This window comes from Pelodiscus sinensis, unplaced genomic scaffold (assembly GCF_049634645.1).
Source record: "Pelodiscus sinensis isolate JC-2024 unplaced genomic scaffold, ASM4963464v1 ctg37, whole genome shotgun sequence".
NCBI classification, from domain to species: Eukaryota; Metazoa; Chordata; order Testudines; family Trionychidae; genus Pelodiscus; species Pelodiscus sinensis.
Window position 1 is genome coordinate 774747 of NW_027465869.1, and position 17593 is coordinate 792339.

The 17593-nt window shown below is 55.1% G+C and overlaps 4 protein-coding genes across 4 annotated transcripts in view; 1 reads left to right on the plus strand and 3 right to left on the minus strand.

Annotated features, from left to right (window-relative positions):
- Positions 1-15703, minus strand: part of LOC102457165 (uncharacterized) — a 242837-nt gene extending 227134 nt beyond the window's left edge. Inside the window, exons 1-3 of the mRNA XM_075915813.1 lie at positions 15568-15703; positions 11128-11358; positions 10805-10827 (exon numbers count right to left, since the gene is read on the minus strand). The gene's annotated coding sequence lies outside the window, so the exon portion shown is untranslated. The remainder of the gene's footprint in view (positions 1-10804; positions 10828-11127; positions 11359-15567) is intronic.
- Positions 1-16988, minus strand: part of LOC102447986 (uncharacterized) — a 50228-nt gene extending 33240 nt beyond the window's left edge. Inside the window, exon 1 of the mRNA XM_075915812.1 lies at positions 15568-16988. Coding sequence (XP_075771927.1) covers positions 15568-15984 — 417 coding nt within the window. The 5' untranslated portion in view covers positions 15985-16988. The remainder of the gene's footprint in view (positions 1-15567) is intronic.
- LOC142824070 (uncharacterized) overlaps positions 1-17593 on the plus strand; it is a 408405-nt gene that overhangs the window by 213287 nt on the left and 177525 nt on the right. The window lies entirely within an intron of this gene.
- LOC142824037 (butyrophilin subfamily 1 member A1-like) lies at positions 7797-11072 on the minus strand. Its single transcript, XM_075915780.1, has 2 exons — positions 11012-11072; positions 7797-9801 (listed from the first exon to the last, which is right to left on the minus strand). The coding sequence occupies exons 1-2, from the start codon at positions 11070-11072 to the stop codon at positions 9290-9292; spliced, it is 573 nt and encodes a 190-aa protein (XP_075771895.1). The 3' UTR covers positions 7797-9289.

Below are 17593 nucleotides of genomic sequence, written 5' to 3' on the forward strand. Positions count from 1 at the left end.
ACATTCTCCTGCCCGAGTCTCAGTCCTGGCTGAAGCCTGGCTACAGAGATAAGAGGCCAATGCAAACAGCCCCATGGCAGCGAGGGAGTCAGTGCGTGGGTGGGTGGAGCAGGGAGCTGGGGGCAGAGCTGGGCTCTAACTCACTAGGGGTGCATCCCATAGCTCAAAATAAGTGATGCAATTGTGTACCTTATTTCACATCTATTTCGAAATAGCTAATTTTGTAATTTGGCGCTGGCTTCACAGCACTTATTTCCAAATAAATTGCTATTCCAAAATGCCCCTCAAGCTATGAGATTTACAGGGACATCGGAATATGTCCGTTATGGTTTGAAACAAGGGGCTTGCTCTTAAGACGCGTCAGTGTGATATGAGCACCGCGTCCTAAACCTCCGAGCTAGCCGGCCCACGGGTGTCAGTCTCACAAGTGGCCCTTTCAGAAAGGAGCCTTGGGCAGCCGCAGGGATGTTGTGGGTTCTGGAACAAGGGGGGGTGGGTCAGCAAAGACTTTCCCATGCAGGGGAATTATCTCAAGTGGTAGCCTACTTGCTTAATACGCGTGAGGCAGTGGGATCCATGCCCACATACTACAGCTCAGTTCTCATTTGCACTTGAAGGGTATGCATGTGTTCATTTTGAACAAAATGTGGTTTGGAAAGTAGGTATGCATAAAGAAGCATGCTGTGGCTCACCACCCTAGGAACAGCCTAGAAAAGGCCAAGCGGAGGGGGGTGAACTCAACGTGTGGAGTGGAGAAGTACAAGCATGTGACAAACAAAGCCACATATAGAAAGGTTGAATCTGATTGGTTTAGAAGTTTGTGTTATGTAACCTGTAACTGCCATGTGCTATAAAACAGCAAGGGGAGGGGCTCCTTGCTCGAGGGGCTCTGGCTGATTTTAGTACCAGGGGCTCTCCCTTTGTGCACATTGAATAAAGTCTTGTTGAATTGAATTGAATTGAATTAAAGACCCTTGATTCTGCCCAGCATCTGAGTCTCTGGGAACCACAAAATCCCAACACACTGTAAGGGGCTCAGTGGCCTTTTCCCAAAAGAGATGGACCAGGCTCACCTTTCTTTTCCCCCAGAAATTGCCATGCTGCAAAGCAGAGTGAAGATATCAAACTGCATAGCCCACTGGGCTGTGTGGTATATCGGAAAGCATGTTGGATTTGTAAGCTGCTAGGGCTAATATGAGCCCAGCTAGATGTTCAAAGGTTGTGTGTTCAAATCTCACAAGAGTCACTTTAGCTGCTTTCTCATTTCCAGGGCACCTTTTACAGAACAGGCAATCCTTAGGCTGACACTGGGGTGGGCTTGAGTCTAGATAGTTCTCAGCAGACCCTAGTGCGGGTGGAGGGAAGGGCTGGTTCTTGGGGTTGGGGCTGGGGGTTGTTCTGAAAGGCTGCAGGTGCCCTTAGGTGGTTTTGTCCCTCCCTGTTTCCTACCAGTGCTGAGCAACACTCAGGCTATGTCTACACTACACTGCTCTGGAAAAAGCTACATGATTTTCTAAACCCAATTTGTGTAGCTTTTTCTTCTGCTTTTTTTGGAAGAGGCTTTTTCAACATTTGGTCTGTGTACACTGGGCCAAATGTCGGGAACAAACCCTTTTTAAAAACAGCCCTTCTTTCTTGTAAAGTGTGGTTCAAGGGATGCCAAAAAAGCACATCTGCTCTTCCAAAAAAAGCTTTTACAGAGCAGATGTGTTCTCTGGACTAAAGCGTTGACTCTCTAGTGCAGACAGAGCCCTGATGTAGCATCTTATTTCAAGTTTAGGGTGCAGCGTAGACAGAGGGTTGACATATGATACACAATTTGAGCTATGGAAGTTGTCATTTTGAGCTTATTTAAAAAACACTTTGGTGTTTACACAGCACCAACTATTAATATAACCTGCTATCACAGAATGTCCCTTCCTCCTCATGGAATGAGGTTTACAGGGGATGTTGGACTAGCGAACCCATTGTATTTCAAAATAATGGGACACTGTTAACATGCAGAATAGATATTACAGATGCCTTAGTACCCCGAATAGCGCTGCAGGGTCAAGGTTGCCTTACAGGACCACAGCAGGGGGCAGGTTTGATGCTGAATTTTCAGCCTTCTGCTCTTGGGAGTCTTTGTTGCTATCTACAGCCACGCATAGGCCTGACTCTGCATCACCAGGGCCCCAGCCCCTCCCAGGCTGCCAGACAAGAGACAGACCTGCCTGGGGGGCAGGCATTTCCAGACTCACAGCAGGAGGCACAAATCCCTCTCTAGGGAGCCTGCAGGAAAGGAAGCGAAAGAAGATGGATTTTGAGGGGCTTGTATCAGCCCACCCGCAGCAGGTCCCACTGAGATTTGAACTCAGAGTCCTGAGTGCTGCCTCTTAAACCATAAGACTTACACAAGGCACCAGTGACTCAGCTGGGCCAAACTGGAGCCCTGGCCCAGGCCCACTCGGACCAGCTTTGCTTGTTTTCCTTCCACCAAGAGCCCCCTTCTTCTCTTGGGCTGCAAGGAGCATTCCTGGGATGCCCTGAGGCAGACACAGGGCTCTGCCTCCCCACAGCCAGCCCCACCCCACCCCACCCCACCCCACAGGATTTGGCAGAACAAGGCAGGGCTCTATTCACCCCACTGAGGTGCTGAGGTTCTGTCCTGCCCCTTCAGTTTGGCTTCCCTCTTCTGCCCCATTCCTGCCTCATGACCTCCTTGGGCAAGTCGCACAAGGGAGGCAGCAGGCAGAGCCGGCCCAATGCACCAGCCTCCCAGGGCAGGGGAGGCCAAGCCACAAGCCTCCAGCAGCTGCCTGGCCTGATTCATCTCCCTTCCCAGGCTGGCACCACAGGGCATTCTCAGCTGATGTCACCCCCTCTGTCACATGGGAGTTGGGCTCATCCCAGACACAGGCTGGTCAGCAGCAGCTGCACTTACCTGGGCACCCAGGGGAGCAGCAATAAGACAAGTCCCTGTGTTCCTGCCTGGCTTTGAACCAGGGACCTTTTGCCTGTTATACAAATGTGATAACTACTGCACCACAATTTTGGCTTTGTGGAACTGGTCTGACTATTCTGTTCCTGGCTCTTTCTAACACCCTGCTCTGCAAGGAAGGGGAATGCACCTTGTGAACTCTCCACCTCTTGTTCTCAGGAAAGCGAATAACCCGAGCTGCCAGCTCCTCATTTCCTCACCAGCCCCTTGAGATTTGTAGCTCAAAGCTGGAGCTGCTGTGGCAAGAGGTGAAGCTACAGAAGCTGACGGGGACAATCAGCGGGCGGAGGGTTATTTTTTCTCCTCCCTGGGCTGATGTGGCTAGAACTGAGGAGAAGAAAATCCTCTTCCCTTCTCCTCAGAAGATGGAACTTGCAGTTGATTTTCTCTCTGGTTCTCCTGAAGCTGGACCCCAGGACTAGACTTTTTCTTTCTAAAACCCTGGCGAAAGCTGAGAGTGAATTGCTTGTAGACTGAGACTGTGAGTTAAAGGGCATTGCTCACCCTAGGACTTGAACCCAGGACCTTGAGATTGACAGCTCTATCCCTTGGCAATAGCACTGATTGGAGGCAGGTTGCGCACCATTAGCCCCATTGGAAAAGTGCTGCCTTTGCTCCATGGGCTGTGCTGAGCAGAACAAGAACCACATCCAACTGGGAAGGAATGGTGACAATCCATCTTCTGGAGTTTGATTTAGTGATTCTAACTAAGACTCCCTAAATCAAACTCAGAGGGCTCCACTTCTAGCACTTCTGCTCTTTGCTGTCTTTGGCTTCCAGCTGTGGGGACACCGCCAAACTTGACTGAAGGAAGCCGACTCCAGCTACATAGGGAGGGATGGTGGGAAGAGCAGACACATCAGCCAGGCACCACTGGGGGCTGGCTTTCTCACCTCCCCCATACCTGGCAGGTTCCTGGGCCAGCTTAGCTATGGGGCTACTCTCTGGGACTTTTCTCCCAGCTGCTGAACATGTTGCCATTGCCCATCCCAAAGAAGGGGGGAGGAGAGTCACTCTCCATGGCTGCAGGAGTGTAGGGGTTCACCCCCGTGCAGAGGGGCTTACGTCCGCCCCCCCTCAGTTGCCACTGTCGTTAGCGACCTAATGCGACTAGCTTCGCTCGGTTCCACTCGGATCAGCTCGGCAGTTGGGGGAAGGGGGTCCGGGCCCGCCCTCACACCGGACCCCGACCCAGGACCCTAAGGTCAGGGAAAGACTCCCCACCTAGCAAGGGGGGTCGAGAACCCTAAACTCCCCCACTCTCAGGGTCCGCGTCCCTGCCCTGGGCCACTTCTTCCCCCAGGTCCAATAGGCTCACCTGGGCTTCCCCTCCGATCCTGCCCAGGGCCTCCAATACTGGCGTCCGCTCACCAGTTCTTGGGGGGGTGCGTCTCCTCGGCGTCCCCCCTAATGGCTGGCACACTGCGACCTTTTAAACTGCCCGCCGGTCGCAGGCAGATGACGTCACCCCCCTCATCGGCCTCCGGCCCCCCCCCGGGCCGGCCTCCCCGTGACATCATCGCCACGTCTGCTCGCCCCTGCCCCCTCTCAGCGCTGCCTGCCGGCCCCGGCTCGTCACCCGGCCGGTGCGCCGGAACCCCCACTCGGGGATGACGGGCGGTTATCCACGCCACTCCGGGGGGTGAGCCCTCCCCCCGCGATCACGGCGTCCCGGCGGTTTCCGGGAGGGGCGGGGCTACCCCGCCACAAGGAGCTACAGAGGTTACATTCGCAGGATCTCTGGGTGGTGCTGACACCCCTAGGCAATCACAAGGCTTTGTGGCTCTGGCTCTCCTGTCCCAGGAATTGCAGCCAGAGCCCTGCCTTGTCAGTTGCCTCTGCGCTCACTCCAGGCTTACGGTTTCCTTCTTCCCAATGTTCCTCTCCAATCAGCCTTTTCCTGAACCATCAGTTCCATGGGTGGCCAGGGGAGGCCTCTTCAGTGTCCCAGAAAAATGTGAGCAAAGGCTACAACAAGGCACCACCAGGAGTTGAACCCAGGATCTCTTCTTTAAGGGGAAGGTACTTTAGCTAGCTGAGCCATAGTGCCCTCCTTAGTTAAGTCTACATTACAGAGTTTTTCCAGGATAACTCTCTTAGCCCAGAAAAACTCTGCCTCATCCAGGGAACAGGTTCGCTTTTTCAAATCACTTTCCAAAAAAGTTGGCATGATCTTTCGGAAGGCCTGTATTCCTCATTTTATTAGGAATAAGGGCTCTTCTGAAAGAGGAGGTTTTCCCCATGGATTGGCTCCGTGTAGATGGGCCAAATGTCGGAAAAGTCTCTTCTGAAAATAGTGTCTAAAACTGTTCTAATTTATGGTTGCAGACAAGACCTTTGAATTACAAAGTGCAGCCATTCCCCATTTCCCTGCAGCCCTCGCAGGGTCTCAAGGCCTGTGCGGCCCAAGAAATGTGATTGGCAGCTGGTACCCACAATCCTATTGTCAATTGCAGTGCAGGACTTGGACAATGTGTACCCAAGGCAGCCACCTTGCGCTAAAGCTGGGCTAGAGAGGAAAGATGCTCTTCTTCAAGCTGGAGTTGAACCAGCAACCTACAACTCACTAGCCAAGCACACACTACAGTCCTCTGCTCTGCCAGCTGAGCTACCAAGGGAAGCTTGAGAGTTGTTGGATTATCTAGCTTGGCCCTTCTACAAGTGTCAGGGCAAGTGCTCACCCAAGTGGGTGGCATCACAGGCCAGGGGCTGAAGAACCCAGGAGTACAGGGGTTGTCACAGGTACATCTCATGGAGAAGGACCCCTGAGTGAAACCTGAGCTAGATCCATCCATGTCACAGCAGAAGATAAGAAGTTGGGCTCCTATCGTGGGTCCTTTTTGTTCCAGGGTCTTTAGGGGCACTGGAGGGGCAGAGCCACAAAAAACAAACCACTTGAGTGAATCTTGGTCCAGCCTCTTACTTATGCTGCTCCCTCTCCCAGACAGTTCCTACACCCAAGGCAATAGCTCCGCAGCCAAATGTATGTTGTGGCGATTTCCCTCAGCCTAGAGCCAGCGCAGGGAGTAGAACAGGTTTCTTCACCTCTCTCAGAAGCAGGGAACCCACATTCCCTGAGGCCTGGGCCTGAGACTGCCTGCCTTTCGTGCTGGGGGCAATAGGCAGATCCTGGCTGCTGGGACCAAACATGAGGGCATCAGGGGAAGCAGCAAGACTTGTCCCACTGTATCTCTAGCCAGGCTGGTAGGTTCCATGGCCCCAGCACATCCCAGCCTCCTGCTGAGCCAGCCAGACAAGACTCCAAGTGCCACTGGGCATTAGACACCCAGCAGGAGGCACAAAAACCTCTTCTCACCAGCCTGAGGACCAGGAAGGTTCTGCAGGAACAAGCCCAGGGCCCAGCCGGAGCCAAGAGGGTTTCCAGGCTGAAGATGGCAGGGCCACAGGCACAGCAAAGCCGCTGCCATGGAACTCAAACCCTCAGGCTTCTGATCGCAAGTCAGACCCCTTCTCCCTCAGGCCATGCAGCCCCTGTTCCCTCAAGCAGCCCTTAGGAAGCACCATGGAGGCTCAGACCCACAGCAAATGGCCTGGAACATGCAGTGCCCGGCAGGCAGGAAGGGCTGTGGGGCCGGGGGCTGAGGAAGCCAGGGGAGGAGAGGGGGAGTTCTGGGAAACCCAGCGGCTGTGGGGAAGCAATAAGGGCCGAGCGCTTGGCCGCCACCTGAGTGGAAAGGTGCCCAGAGAGAGCAGAGCCAGCCAGGCCACCGGTATCACGTCAGCACTCAGGGCTCCTCCTCCTTCCCCCTGAGCTCAGACCTCCCTGGGCCCTCCTGGGGCTGCCTTAGCCTCTGGCAAAGCCCTAAAGTTCTGGCTGGGCTACTCCCCCCTCTCCCCCCCCAGGCCCAAATGACTCAGGCCCTAGAGCCAGGGCTCAGGGCAGCTGGCCTGAGGGGACAAGCGCAGGGGCTGTACCCTGGAGCCCTGATGCTTGTATGAGTAGGAGTGTGGGGAGGGGAAGCTCTGGGGCAGCCTCCCTGCAAATGCCATTTCTCTCCCCTGCCCTGTCGCAGAGGCTGCTGGTCCCAGGGCTTGGCTGCATCCCAGCTCCCTGGCTCCCATCAGCACTGGGCCTGGGGCAGGGAGACGCACGTTCAAACCCTGCTCTCAGGCACAGACTGTTCTCCTGGCCCCAGAGGGGCAGCACGTGGCCGGGTTTGTATCACACAAAATGTTGCGCTGCCCCCGCCTGTCAGTGTCTGAGCCTAAAGGTTTGTTCTCAAGGGGAGAAAGGCCCAAGCAGGGCGACGTTCAATGGCCAGTCACAGACACACAGAGACGTCAGACCCACCCGATTCCCAGCAGTGCGGGGGAGTCTGCAGGCGGGAGAGTCCCTCTGACGCCCACCGCTCGGCTGGGCCACTCGGCTTTCGGCTTTAGCCCTGCCATGTAGACATACCAACAGTGAAGAACAAAAGGGTGAAATGGTGCCTGCAGCCTTTCAGAACGACCCCCGGTCACCATCACCAAGTACCAACGTCACTGCTTATTAGAGAAGATCTTCTCACACAACCATAGCCAGTGGAGTGTTCTCGCGAAAGACACTGGAGGAAAAGGGGCGGTCCACACAAGGGTCCCAGTGATGGTGTATTCACCGTTCAGTCTGGCCTCAGGATGAGACGTGTTCGAGCCGAGGAGAGTAAAAACCCCTCGGGGATGGAGGACGTGGCTCAGCTGAGTCTCAGCCGTCTAGGAACAGGCTGTTTTTCTAACTCAGCATTTTTCTACTGTGTTGAAACAAATAAACAATACACAGTTTCCCTCCAGCTCTACCTCAAAGAGCATTTGGAAGAGGTGACCTAAGTCCCTGTAAATACCTTGCAAAACAAGCCAATCTCCAGTGAGATGACCAGGCCACACCAGGTGCAAGCTCCGTTGCTGTCCAGCACAGTGGGCCCGTCAGGATTTCCCTGTGGTGGAGTGTGGCTGTGACCTCCTGCTACAGGAGTCCAGGGGTGACATGCTACACGTTACCCTTTGGGAAGTGTCTCGTGTATAGTACAACACTAACAGCCTGTTGCCCCTGTTCTTACTTTGTATTGGAGGAGTTTGTGGATCAACATGGGGGGGTGCTGTTATATTTGTGTTATAGATCTGTAGTATGTAAAATGAAAAGCCCCGTTTTAAATACAAATATCTGGACCACATTGCAGATCTCCTGTAAAGTTTTAGGGTGTATCTACACAGCACTCAACTCAAAATAAGCAATGCAATATGTGCTAAGCTATTTCAAAATACCTTATTTCATAATTTGGCACAATCTACACAGTGCCAAATTTTGAAATAACTCACTATTCTGAAACACCCCTTAACGCTTGTGGAAGGAGTGTTACCAGGATGTCAGAATAAGCCACATGTTATTTTGAAATCTATTTCAGAATAATGGGCTGCTTCAATAGATGCAGAATAGCTATTTCGGGATAGCTGCAGGATCCTGAAATAGCTCCTCCGTGTAGACGTACCCTTAGAAAGCAGCAAGAATTAAAGTAAGCCCTCAGCAGGGGAGAGGAAACTGAGACTTGCGTTTTGTGGTACATGTGGGGCTTGGACAAAAGCTATTGGTGTTGTTTTGGAACATGTCACGGCTAGGAAATCTAACAGCAGTATTCTCCAAAGGAACTTCAATGAAAATGCCCATATTAAGGGAAATACCCACATGGACTCAGGGAGACAGGCTGAAAGTCGTGTTCCATACTCAATAGAAACAAATAACATTTTCATCAAAAGTTGTTTGTACAGAAGTAACAAGACTCAAGTTTAAATATGAATGTTCATGGCACACGCCCAACAAGCGCCCATGAGCTCAGTGTTGGTGCATGAGACCAAACTCCCTCCACTCATGGATGAAAACTCTTAGAGAGACACTAGTTACAAGTGCTGCCGGCTGCCCCACAGTCACAGGGGAAGGCAACTATGGCTCCTGTGGCGGGAGCTCTGGCTGGAGACCCCAATGAGATTACAGGACACAGGCTGGTACAAACCGCTCCCTGCTGCTGTGCAGCTTCTCCCCAACCACCTCCCCACCGAACCCTGATTGATAAATACCACCCCCACCTCCACCTGTCCCCAGCCCGGCTGTTAGTTCTATCCCTGCCCAGCCCCAGACCCAGCCTCTGCCCATTTGCTCCTCCTGCAGTCCCAGGGGTTCTTCCCCCTCCCATTCCTCGGGCTGCAGGGAGGGAGGGGGAGGAGCTTTCAGGCATCATAGAGATGAGGGGCCAGGGGCTGGGTGAGGGGAGTCCTGTGAGGTCACAGAGACTGGGCTATGTGAGGCCAGAGAGGCTGATTTCAGGGGCACAGGCTGAGCAGGGATCCCAGCCACACCCGGAGCCAGGGTCGGATTCTCTCCCCAGGGAGGAAGCCCGGCGGGAAAGTGAAGATCGGGGCCTTGGCACCAGCATCGATAAATGTCACCTGCCCCAGGTCACAGTCCAGACAAACCCGGATCCTGCGGGGGGAGCTCAGGGGCAGGGGGGTCTCAGGGGAGGTGAGAGCCTGGAACTGACCCCCCCACCGCTGCACAGCCCAGATCCCCCCCTCAGGGCTAAAACTGATCCCTCCCTTCCTGCTCACAGACTCTCTGGCCACCCCCACAGCCCAGTCTCGCCCATCCCCCACCTCCACCTCCCAGCAATGTCTCCCCGACGTGAACCCCTCACGGCCCAGCACACAGGACACAGGGTCAAATCTCTCCGGGTTGTCGGGCAGTGGCTGCTCTGTGTCTGCCCATCTCACACGTTTCCCATCCCCAGACAGGATGAGTCGGGGATTCGCCGTGTCTGGATCCAGAGTCACAGTCGCTGGGGAGAGAATCAGGGTGTGAGGGGCAGAGCTCAGCCCTGGGGGCGACTGGGGCCATTTCTCACCCTCCCCAGCAGCCCTGTTGTGGCTGGGACAGGCCTGGGCCCCAGGAAGCTGCCTCTGCCCTGGGCCCTGAGACTGAGCCGAGCTGTCACTGCAGCGCCTCCGCCTGGGCAATGGGACCCGCTTCATCAGCTTCTCATTTGTGTGCAGAGGCTGCAGCCGCCTGCCCCCAGCTCGGGCTGCTCCACCCCCAGGGCCAGGCCCAGAGCAGGAGGGTTCAGTGGGGAGAGACAACGTCACATGGGGACACTGCACCGAGTGACTCAGTTCTCCAGCTCTGGCCAGTGAGTCGCTGCTCTGCTGGGCCTGGAGTTCGAATCCCTCCAGTTCTCCCAGCCCGAGAGCAGGGACAGCGCAGCCCTTGGCCCTGCAACGTCCCCTCAAAGGTCCCATGAACAGTCTGCAGCTCTGGCCTGGGGAGACCAGCTGGGGGACAAAAGGGGAATTGAGTCTCCATGGCCAACTCACCCCTTGGCCTCCAGGCGCTGAGGGGCAGGAGGTTCCCAGGGGAAGGGCTGGAGGAATCTGCCCACTAGGGACTAGACTGAGACACCAGCTCCACCCTCCCCAGCCCATTCCCACAGGTCTCCAAACAGCCCTTGGGTGGGACAGACTCTGGGTCCCTGCTGCCCTGGGCTGAATGTGCCCAGCGCCCAGCAGTGATAGGCCCATGTCCCACCCCACAGCCCTGAGGCAGCCAGTCCCCAGGGAGGTGACAGCTCCAGGAAACACTTGAGGTCAGACTGTGCCCTGAATGGGGAATTCCAGAGTCTGCTGGGCCAGGGGAGAGCCGCAGGCTGACGCTGATCAGAGATTTGTGCCCAGCCTGTGACCTTCCCCTCACATCTGGCTGCAGGGCCCTGGGGAGATGTGGTGCCAACATCAGCTCCAAGCCCTTTCCCTGCGCTGTGCAGTGTGAGGGGAGTGAGAGACACCTACCTGCTCAGGGTGCTTCTCACGTCCTAGAGGGGAGAGAGAGAAAAGAATCTCAGCCCCTATCGACACACACAGGGGACCTCAGGGAAAGTATTTTGCAAACCTGGGAAGAGAGGCCCTGCCCTGGCCATGGATCCCCTGAGCGAATGGGGCTTTACGATCTCTAATAGATCTGTGCCTGTAACTTTACAAAGCACGGCAGTTACTCACATGGCAGCAATGCACATGGAGTTACATCCAGATCTGACGGCTGGACCCCAGCACCTGTCATTCAGGAGCCCCCCTTCCCTGTGTGGGGAGCTGGGACGTTTCTCCCTCAGTCTCACCTGCAGGAATTCACTCGCTGGCTTCTGACACTTCCCCTCCAGCTCACTGATCCGCTCGCTGAGATGGGAAATCTGAGCAGAGAGTTTCCCGACAGTGTCAGTCTGGAGCCTCCCAATCTCTTCGTCCAGCTTCTCCAGCCGGGCCAGCAGGAGTCACTCTTGTTCCTCCAGGAACTGACGCAGCTGCTGAAACTCGGCCACAATCTTCTGCCTCTCGGCTTGTGTCTGTTTCTGTGAAAACAGGGAAAGGGCTGGTCAGGGTCGTGGGCAGAGCCTGAGAACCTGTAATACCATCTCTGGGTTCTAGGCTGAAGCATCCCTCAGTCTCCTGTTTGTCCCCTGTATCCCTCTGAAAGGGCTGATTCCCTGCCTGCCATGGGCAGCAAGTTCTGTTATTCTTGGGCTCTGGGAAATCACACCCAGAGCTGCAGGGGACAGAACTCAGCACCAGTGTTCTCTTTAATCTTCTCCATCCATGTGTGGAATAAATTTGTCAATGTGCACTGAGACATGTACATGTGCACCACCAATTGAAACATAATCCAGCTGTGAACATTCTGCTAATCAGATGGGCACCATCTGAATCTCTCCTGAGCTGCTGCCCAACATTCAGACCTCCCCCTGCCGGTCCATAGCCACAGGCACCTACCAGATACTCCTGACTTCTCCCCTCCCCCGTCGCTTTCCATCCCAGCAGCTTTTCTCTCTCTTCCCTCAGAGTCTTCAAATGGGCCTGGATTTTCCCCTGAGGAAACAGAAATGAGCTGGGAGGTTTCATTGTGAGGCGGAGAGGGGTAGGGAACGGGGCATTTTCCCACCCACAGCCCAAGTGACTGTTGGTCCCAGTCGCTGTGTGACATCAGGGCCCCCAAGCAGATGAAACCTTATTAATACAGCCTGGGAGTGTGTCAGAATCTGACTGTTACCAAGGCAGGTTGAGTCTGTTTAGTGGTTAGAGAGAGAGCTCAGTTATCAGCGCGCGTTGTTGGTGTGTGTGAAACGATTGGCGGCGCACCCCGGGACCGGCCCTGACTCGCACTGGGGCTGAATCAACACATCTCTGTGTGAGGGGATTGAAATAGCGAAGTGATGCCAAACCCAGGAACCACCAGGTCTTACACAGGGGCTGGGAGCTCAGCTCTGGGGGCTGCCCTGGTTGGACACAGCTTGACTTGGCCCCAGGGCCAGCCTATTAGTTGTAGGGAGGCTCAGCAGAGCAACGTCAATGTGCCCCTGGGCAGATCACCAGGCTCTTCTGTCTCCCCCCCTTCCCCATCTGAGGGCCTGAGGAGGAGCTTTACGCTGCACAGTCCCAGTTCTGTGGGGCTCTGTCCTGCCTGGTGGGGACTCAGCCCTGGCCGTGGCTTTGTCTGGTGAGAAAGGGACAAGGGGAGACTGAGGCTGCAGCAGGAGGGGGTGGCTCCTCCACACAGAATGACGTAGGTGGGGATGGTCTGACCGAGGCAGGGACAGGCCCACAGAGGCCGACCAAGCATTGAGGGTGGGCCTGGGCAGGTAGATGTGAGCATGTCCTGTGCTCTGGGGATGGGTCAGTGGCCCCTGTAATTAAACAGGCTGATTTGTAGTAAGTAGGGTTCAGGTTTGTCCCAGCGCTGCCCTAAACCCTTTTTAGAGCAACGCCCTCTGGGCAGGTACCCGCTGCCCCAGTCCCTGCTACAGCTCCCGGCAGCAGTGAATTCTGGGAGATTCCCACAGGCTGCCTGGTGGGACTAACGGAACCTTGCTGGCTGGTCCGTGCCCAGGTACCCACTGGCACAGGTCAGACCGGCACCGGGCAGCTCCAGCCTGGGGGTAGTTCTGCTCCAACCCAGTCTGATCCCAGTGGTGCCTGGCACGGCCCTGCGCTGCCTGGAGCCCTGTTGCGGGTGGACTCAAGGCACTCGGGGTCCCACACACCATCCAGCCCTGTGATCTCATGTAGTGCTGGCTGCAGCATCTGAGTTTAACCCCTCATGGAGCAGCCCAGGAGTTCAGCAGCCCAGTGGGAAACCTCCCCTCCCTGCTGGGCCTGGGCCTGTAGCAAGGCATCTTTCCCTCCTAACTCACACATTTCAGCACTGAGGTAGCAACATGGCCTAGTGGTTAAGCTCATGGACTGGGTCTGGAATTCTATGCTGAACTCAGCCACTGGCTCACTGAGTGACTCCTGAGCCTTTGTGCCTCAGTTTCCCTCTCCACATTTTGTCTATCTAGACCAGTGTTTCCCAAATGGTGCTCCACAGAACCCTGGGGTTCCGTGAAGTGGAACTCAGGGTTCCGTGAAAAAATTCTACTCCCCTGCCCGCTACAGAACCTGTAGGCAGCTCCCATTGGGGCTTTGCCGGCGAATCAGGCTTCTGGGGGCATGCGGCTTTGGCCCTCCACCACCCACTGCGGCTGCCCCATCCCTGCGCATGACGCAGCCCCTCCTCACCCCATAGGACTTCCCTGTCCCAGTGCCTTGCTGCCTCCTCCTCCTCGTGTGCAGGCGGCAGCTTTTACAGTGACTGCTACTGCTGGGAGGGGGAGCGGTGGCCAGAGCTGAGGAGCTGCTCCTAGACCTTGGCGTTTTTAAACTGCCACCTGCATGGAACCTGGCTTGGGCTCTGCTGCCCTCCCCACCCACCTGGGGTGTGCTTCGGCTCACTGCCCCCCATGTGCTGCTGCTCTCTCTCCCCTGAGCCCCTCCCCAGCCTGCTGAGAAAGTGGCAGAGTTTGATCTGGCAGGGAAGGTTGGGGTTTCTACACCCTCCCCGCCTGTCAGCAGGAAGCCTGATGGTGCTGCAGCTGCACTGGGTTCCCTGCTGCATGGGCAGGAGAGGGGGGAACTGAGCTCTTCCCCCCTCCCCCTCGAGGAACAAGAGCATGCTGCCTGGAGACTTTCCCTGCTGTAGCAGGGTGCCAAGCCAGGTACGCGTCCCCCCTCATGCCCAGACCCTGCACCCATATCCCCCTCACTACCCTTCCCCCACCAAGAGTCCACATTCCCAACTTGCTCTGACACCCTGCCCCCAAGTCCCCTCCTGTACTCTCCCTTCTGGCCAGACATCCTGCCACAAGACCCTCCTGTACCTTCCCTCCTGGCCAGACACCCTGCCCCAAGACCTTCCTGGCCAGACACCCTGCCCCAAGACCCCCTCCTGGCCAGACATCCTTCCTCAAGACCCCTCCTGTACCCTCTCTCCTGGCCAGACACTCCGCCGCAAGCATTCTCCTGTACTCTTCCTACTGGCCAGGACATTGCAGATCATCTTTGTGATTTATACACAAACATTATGAAGTATTTTCCAACCATAAATGACAACAATAACTGGATTTGAAATCCATTCAGTATAACAGGAAAGCCAGTCAGTTTTTCTATGAAAGATTATGAAAACCTAATCAAAATCACTTCAGATGCCCAATTAATACAAAAATGTAAAGACGTTTCTCTGATTACATTTTGGGGTGGCTTTTGTCAAGAATATTCAGCTTTATCAAGACATGCACTTCGCCAGTTGTTACCCTTCACCAGCACATACTTGTGTGAAACTGGGTTCTCAAATTATGCGCAACAAAAACAAAATACAGAAATCGACTGAATGCACCTCCAGATATGCAAATCCAACTTTTTAGAATAAAATCAAATATAAAAATAATTTGCCAAGAAAAAAAGAAAAACCACTCTTCACATTGAAAACTGCCAATATAATTCATATTAGTTTTTTAGCTTTATTTTTTGTACACATTAAATGTGATTTTTGTTTTTAAATATGTCCAATTAAACTAAATGTTGATCTCATGACCTTATTTAGCATGTATTCATTATTATTATCCTTACTTATTTGTGGTCTACTTTTTCAGCTCCATATACCAGAGACTAGACTGTCTTCTTGGGGGGAGAAGGGGGATTGTGTTTTTTTCCCCTTGGGTACCCTAGGCCCAGCTGAAGGGGTTCTGAGTTTAAAAGGGTTACGTGGCCAAATAAAACTGGGAGACACTGACCTAGACTGTAAACTGCTCCGGGCAGGGATTGTCCCTGGCTGGATTTTGTGCAGAGCCCGGATCTCACGTGGGGTCTGTCAGGGCGACTGATGCAAACAAGTAATAACCATAAATTCTAGTCCTCAAATCTGTAGTAACAGCCGCTTGTAACCCCCCTTCTCCAGTCTGAAGGCAGCACATTCCCATAGCCAGCCTGCTGCTGACCCATACCCCTCCCATTGGGTAACGGCCCCTCATTTCCTCTGTGGGGGAGGGGGGACTGGGTCTAAAACGATTCCGCTGAGCATCTTAGAGAAGTTTCTCTCAGCCGGTGTCTCTAATAACTTGCTCTGTTGCCTCAGTTGTCCCTGGCCAGAGCATTTCTTTTGTCACAGCCTCTTCCAGGAACAGTCAGGGAAATTAGCCAGTGAGTAAAACCCAGAGTAATTCCCAGCAGACAGGGCAGCAGTTCCCTACCTTGTACTCCTGGGCAGCCTCAGCTATGGGCAGCACCGTGTGCGCGCGGTGAGCCCGGGACCTGTCGCACACCACACAGATGGGGGCTTGATCCTCCTCGCAGAACAGCTTCAGCGCCTCCTGATGCTCCTCACACACCCCCTCCCCGCCTGCCCCCTTCACTACCTGCAAACTCAGCTGTTTGACTAGTTCTACCACGTTTGCCAGCTGCCTGTTGGGCCGGAGGGGGCCCTGCTGCACCGGGTCCCTGCACTGCGGGCAGGAGGCAGCTGGGTTGGGTCCCTCCCAGCACCGGCTGAGGCAGGCGCAGCAGAAATTGTGCCCGCAGGCTGTGACCACCGGGTCTGTGAAATACTCCAGGCAGAGGGGACACGTCGCTTCCTCCTGCAGGCTTTTTACAGGGTTCGCTGCAGCCATGGCTCCTCTGGGCTGGGGAACAGGGTTAGTTTCAATTTCCTGAGCTCAGCCTTTGCCCTGCCTCCAGCAACAACTGGCTGTGCCCCTCCCTGGAGCTGACTCAGGTTGTTTGCTGGATTGGAAGGAGCCAATGAGGATAACTCAACCCTGGAGGCTTTGGTGAGCAGTGTCCCACTAGGGCTCTGGCCCTGGCACCCACTCCTGGGATGATGTGGAGGGTCCCTGGGGCATCACGTTTCCCAGAGTCCACCGGGCTGGGCTGATCAGCTCCCAGAACTGTGCGTGTAAGCAGCGAGAGTGAGGCTTGTGCAGAATTCATTGTGTGATGTGGACACACAAAGTAATAGTTGAGTATTTGTGTGTATCTACTTACATGCTCCCAGTTGCACAGTTTTACCATGTTCAATTTTCACAGCAGTGGGAAAAGTTAGGGGGAGGGGCAGGCAATATTTGGCTCAGACAGTAACTATTCAGTGACAGACACTGAGATTCAAAGAGTAAACCACAAATTGTCAATGTGACTCCCAAAACAGACTAAGTCAAGTCCTTGAACTCTAAGAAGTTCTCAGGCAGCCTCTGTTCTTTCTGGGCCTGTGTGTAACTTTCAGTTACTATGAATGGAAAGATTTGTCCCTCAGTTTGTGAGTGGACAGTGAAATCGAGGTTCCCTGGCATCTAAGAACAAAGGTCTGCTCCCTTCAAGCCCAGTGACACCCAATTCTCAGGCCAGCTGAAATCCATGTTTCAAGGGCCTGATTCTGACGTGCGCTAAGGCTGCTCTGGCTCCTTCTAAAGGAGCGTCAGTGTCAATAACCCTGCTGATATTAATGACTTTACGGGTCTCATGCACACAGGAGCGGCCAGGCTGGGTCAGACAAAGGCCCCTCCAGCCCAGTGTCCTGTCTGCCGGCAGTGGGCAATGCGGGTGCCCCAGAGGGAATGAACAGAACAGGGATCCCCAAGTGAGAGCCCAGGACACTTCAGGGCTGGGATTTGTAGGATATTGGGGTGTCTGTCAAAGCCCCGTGGGATGAAGTGGGAGGTTCGGGGGGTTGTGGGGGGCCCATAGGGACGATTGCAAGGGACTTGCAGGAGAGGTTGCGGGGGGCTTGCAGGGGGGTGTCACGATCGCAGGGAAGGTTGTGGGGGGTTCACGGGGGGTGTCACGGTCGTAGTGAGGGTTGTGGGGGGCTCGCAGGTGGTGTCACGGTTGCAGGGGAGGTGGCGGGGGGCTCGCAGGGGGTGTCACGGTCGCAGGGGAGGTGGCGGGGGGTCGCAGGGGAGGTTGTGGGGGCTCACAGGGGGGTGTCACAGTCACAGGGGAGGTTGCGAGGGGCTCGCAGGGGGGTGTCACGGTTGCACGGGAGGTTGCGGGGGAGTCGCAGGGGGGTGTCACGGTCCCAGGGAGGTTGTGGGGGTGGTCGCAGGGGGGTGTCACGGTCGCTGGGGAGGTTGTGGGGGCTCACAGGGGGTGTCACGGTCGCTGGGGAGGTAGTGGGGGGTCACAGGAGGGGTTGGGGGGCTCGCAGGGGGTGTCACGGTCGCAGGGGAGGTTGCGGGGGGGGCTCGCAGGGGGGTGTCACGGTCACGGGGGGGTAGTGGGGGGGCT

Excerpts from the sequence above, each read along its gene's own strand:
- LOC142824037 (XM_075915780.1), bottom strand. The coding sequence starts at position 11,072 with ATGACAGGTGCTGGGGTCCAGCCGTCAGATCTGGATGTAACTCCATGT. Across the intron at positions 9,802-11,011 it reads TCCATGTGCATTGCTGCCAT|CGACTGTGACTCTGGATCCA; the intron begins GTGAGTAACTGC and ends TTCTCTCCCCAG.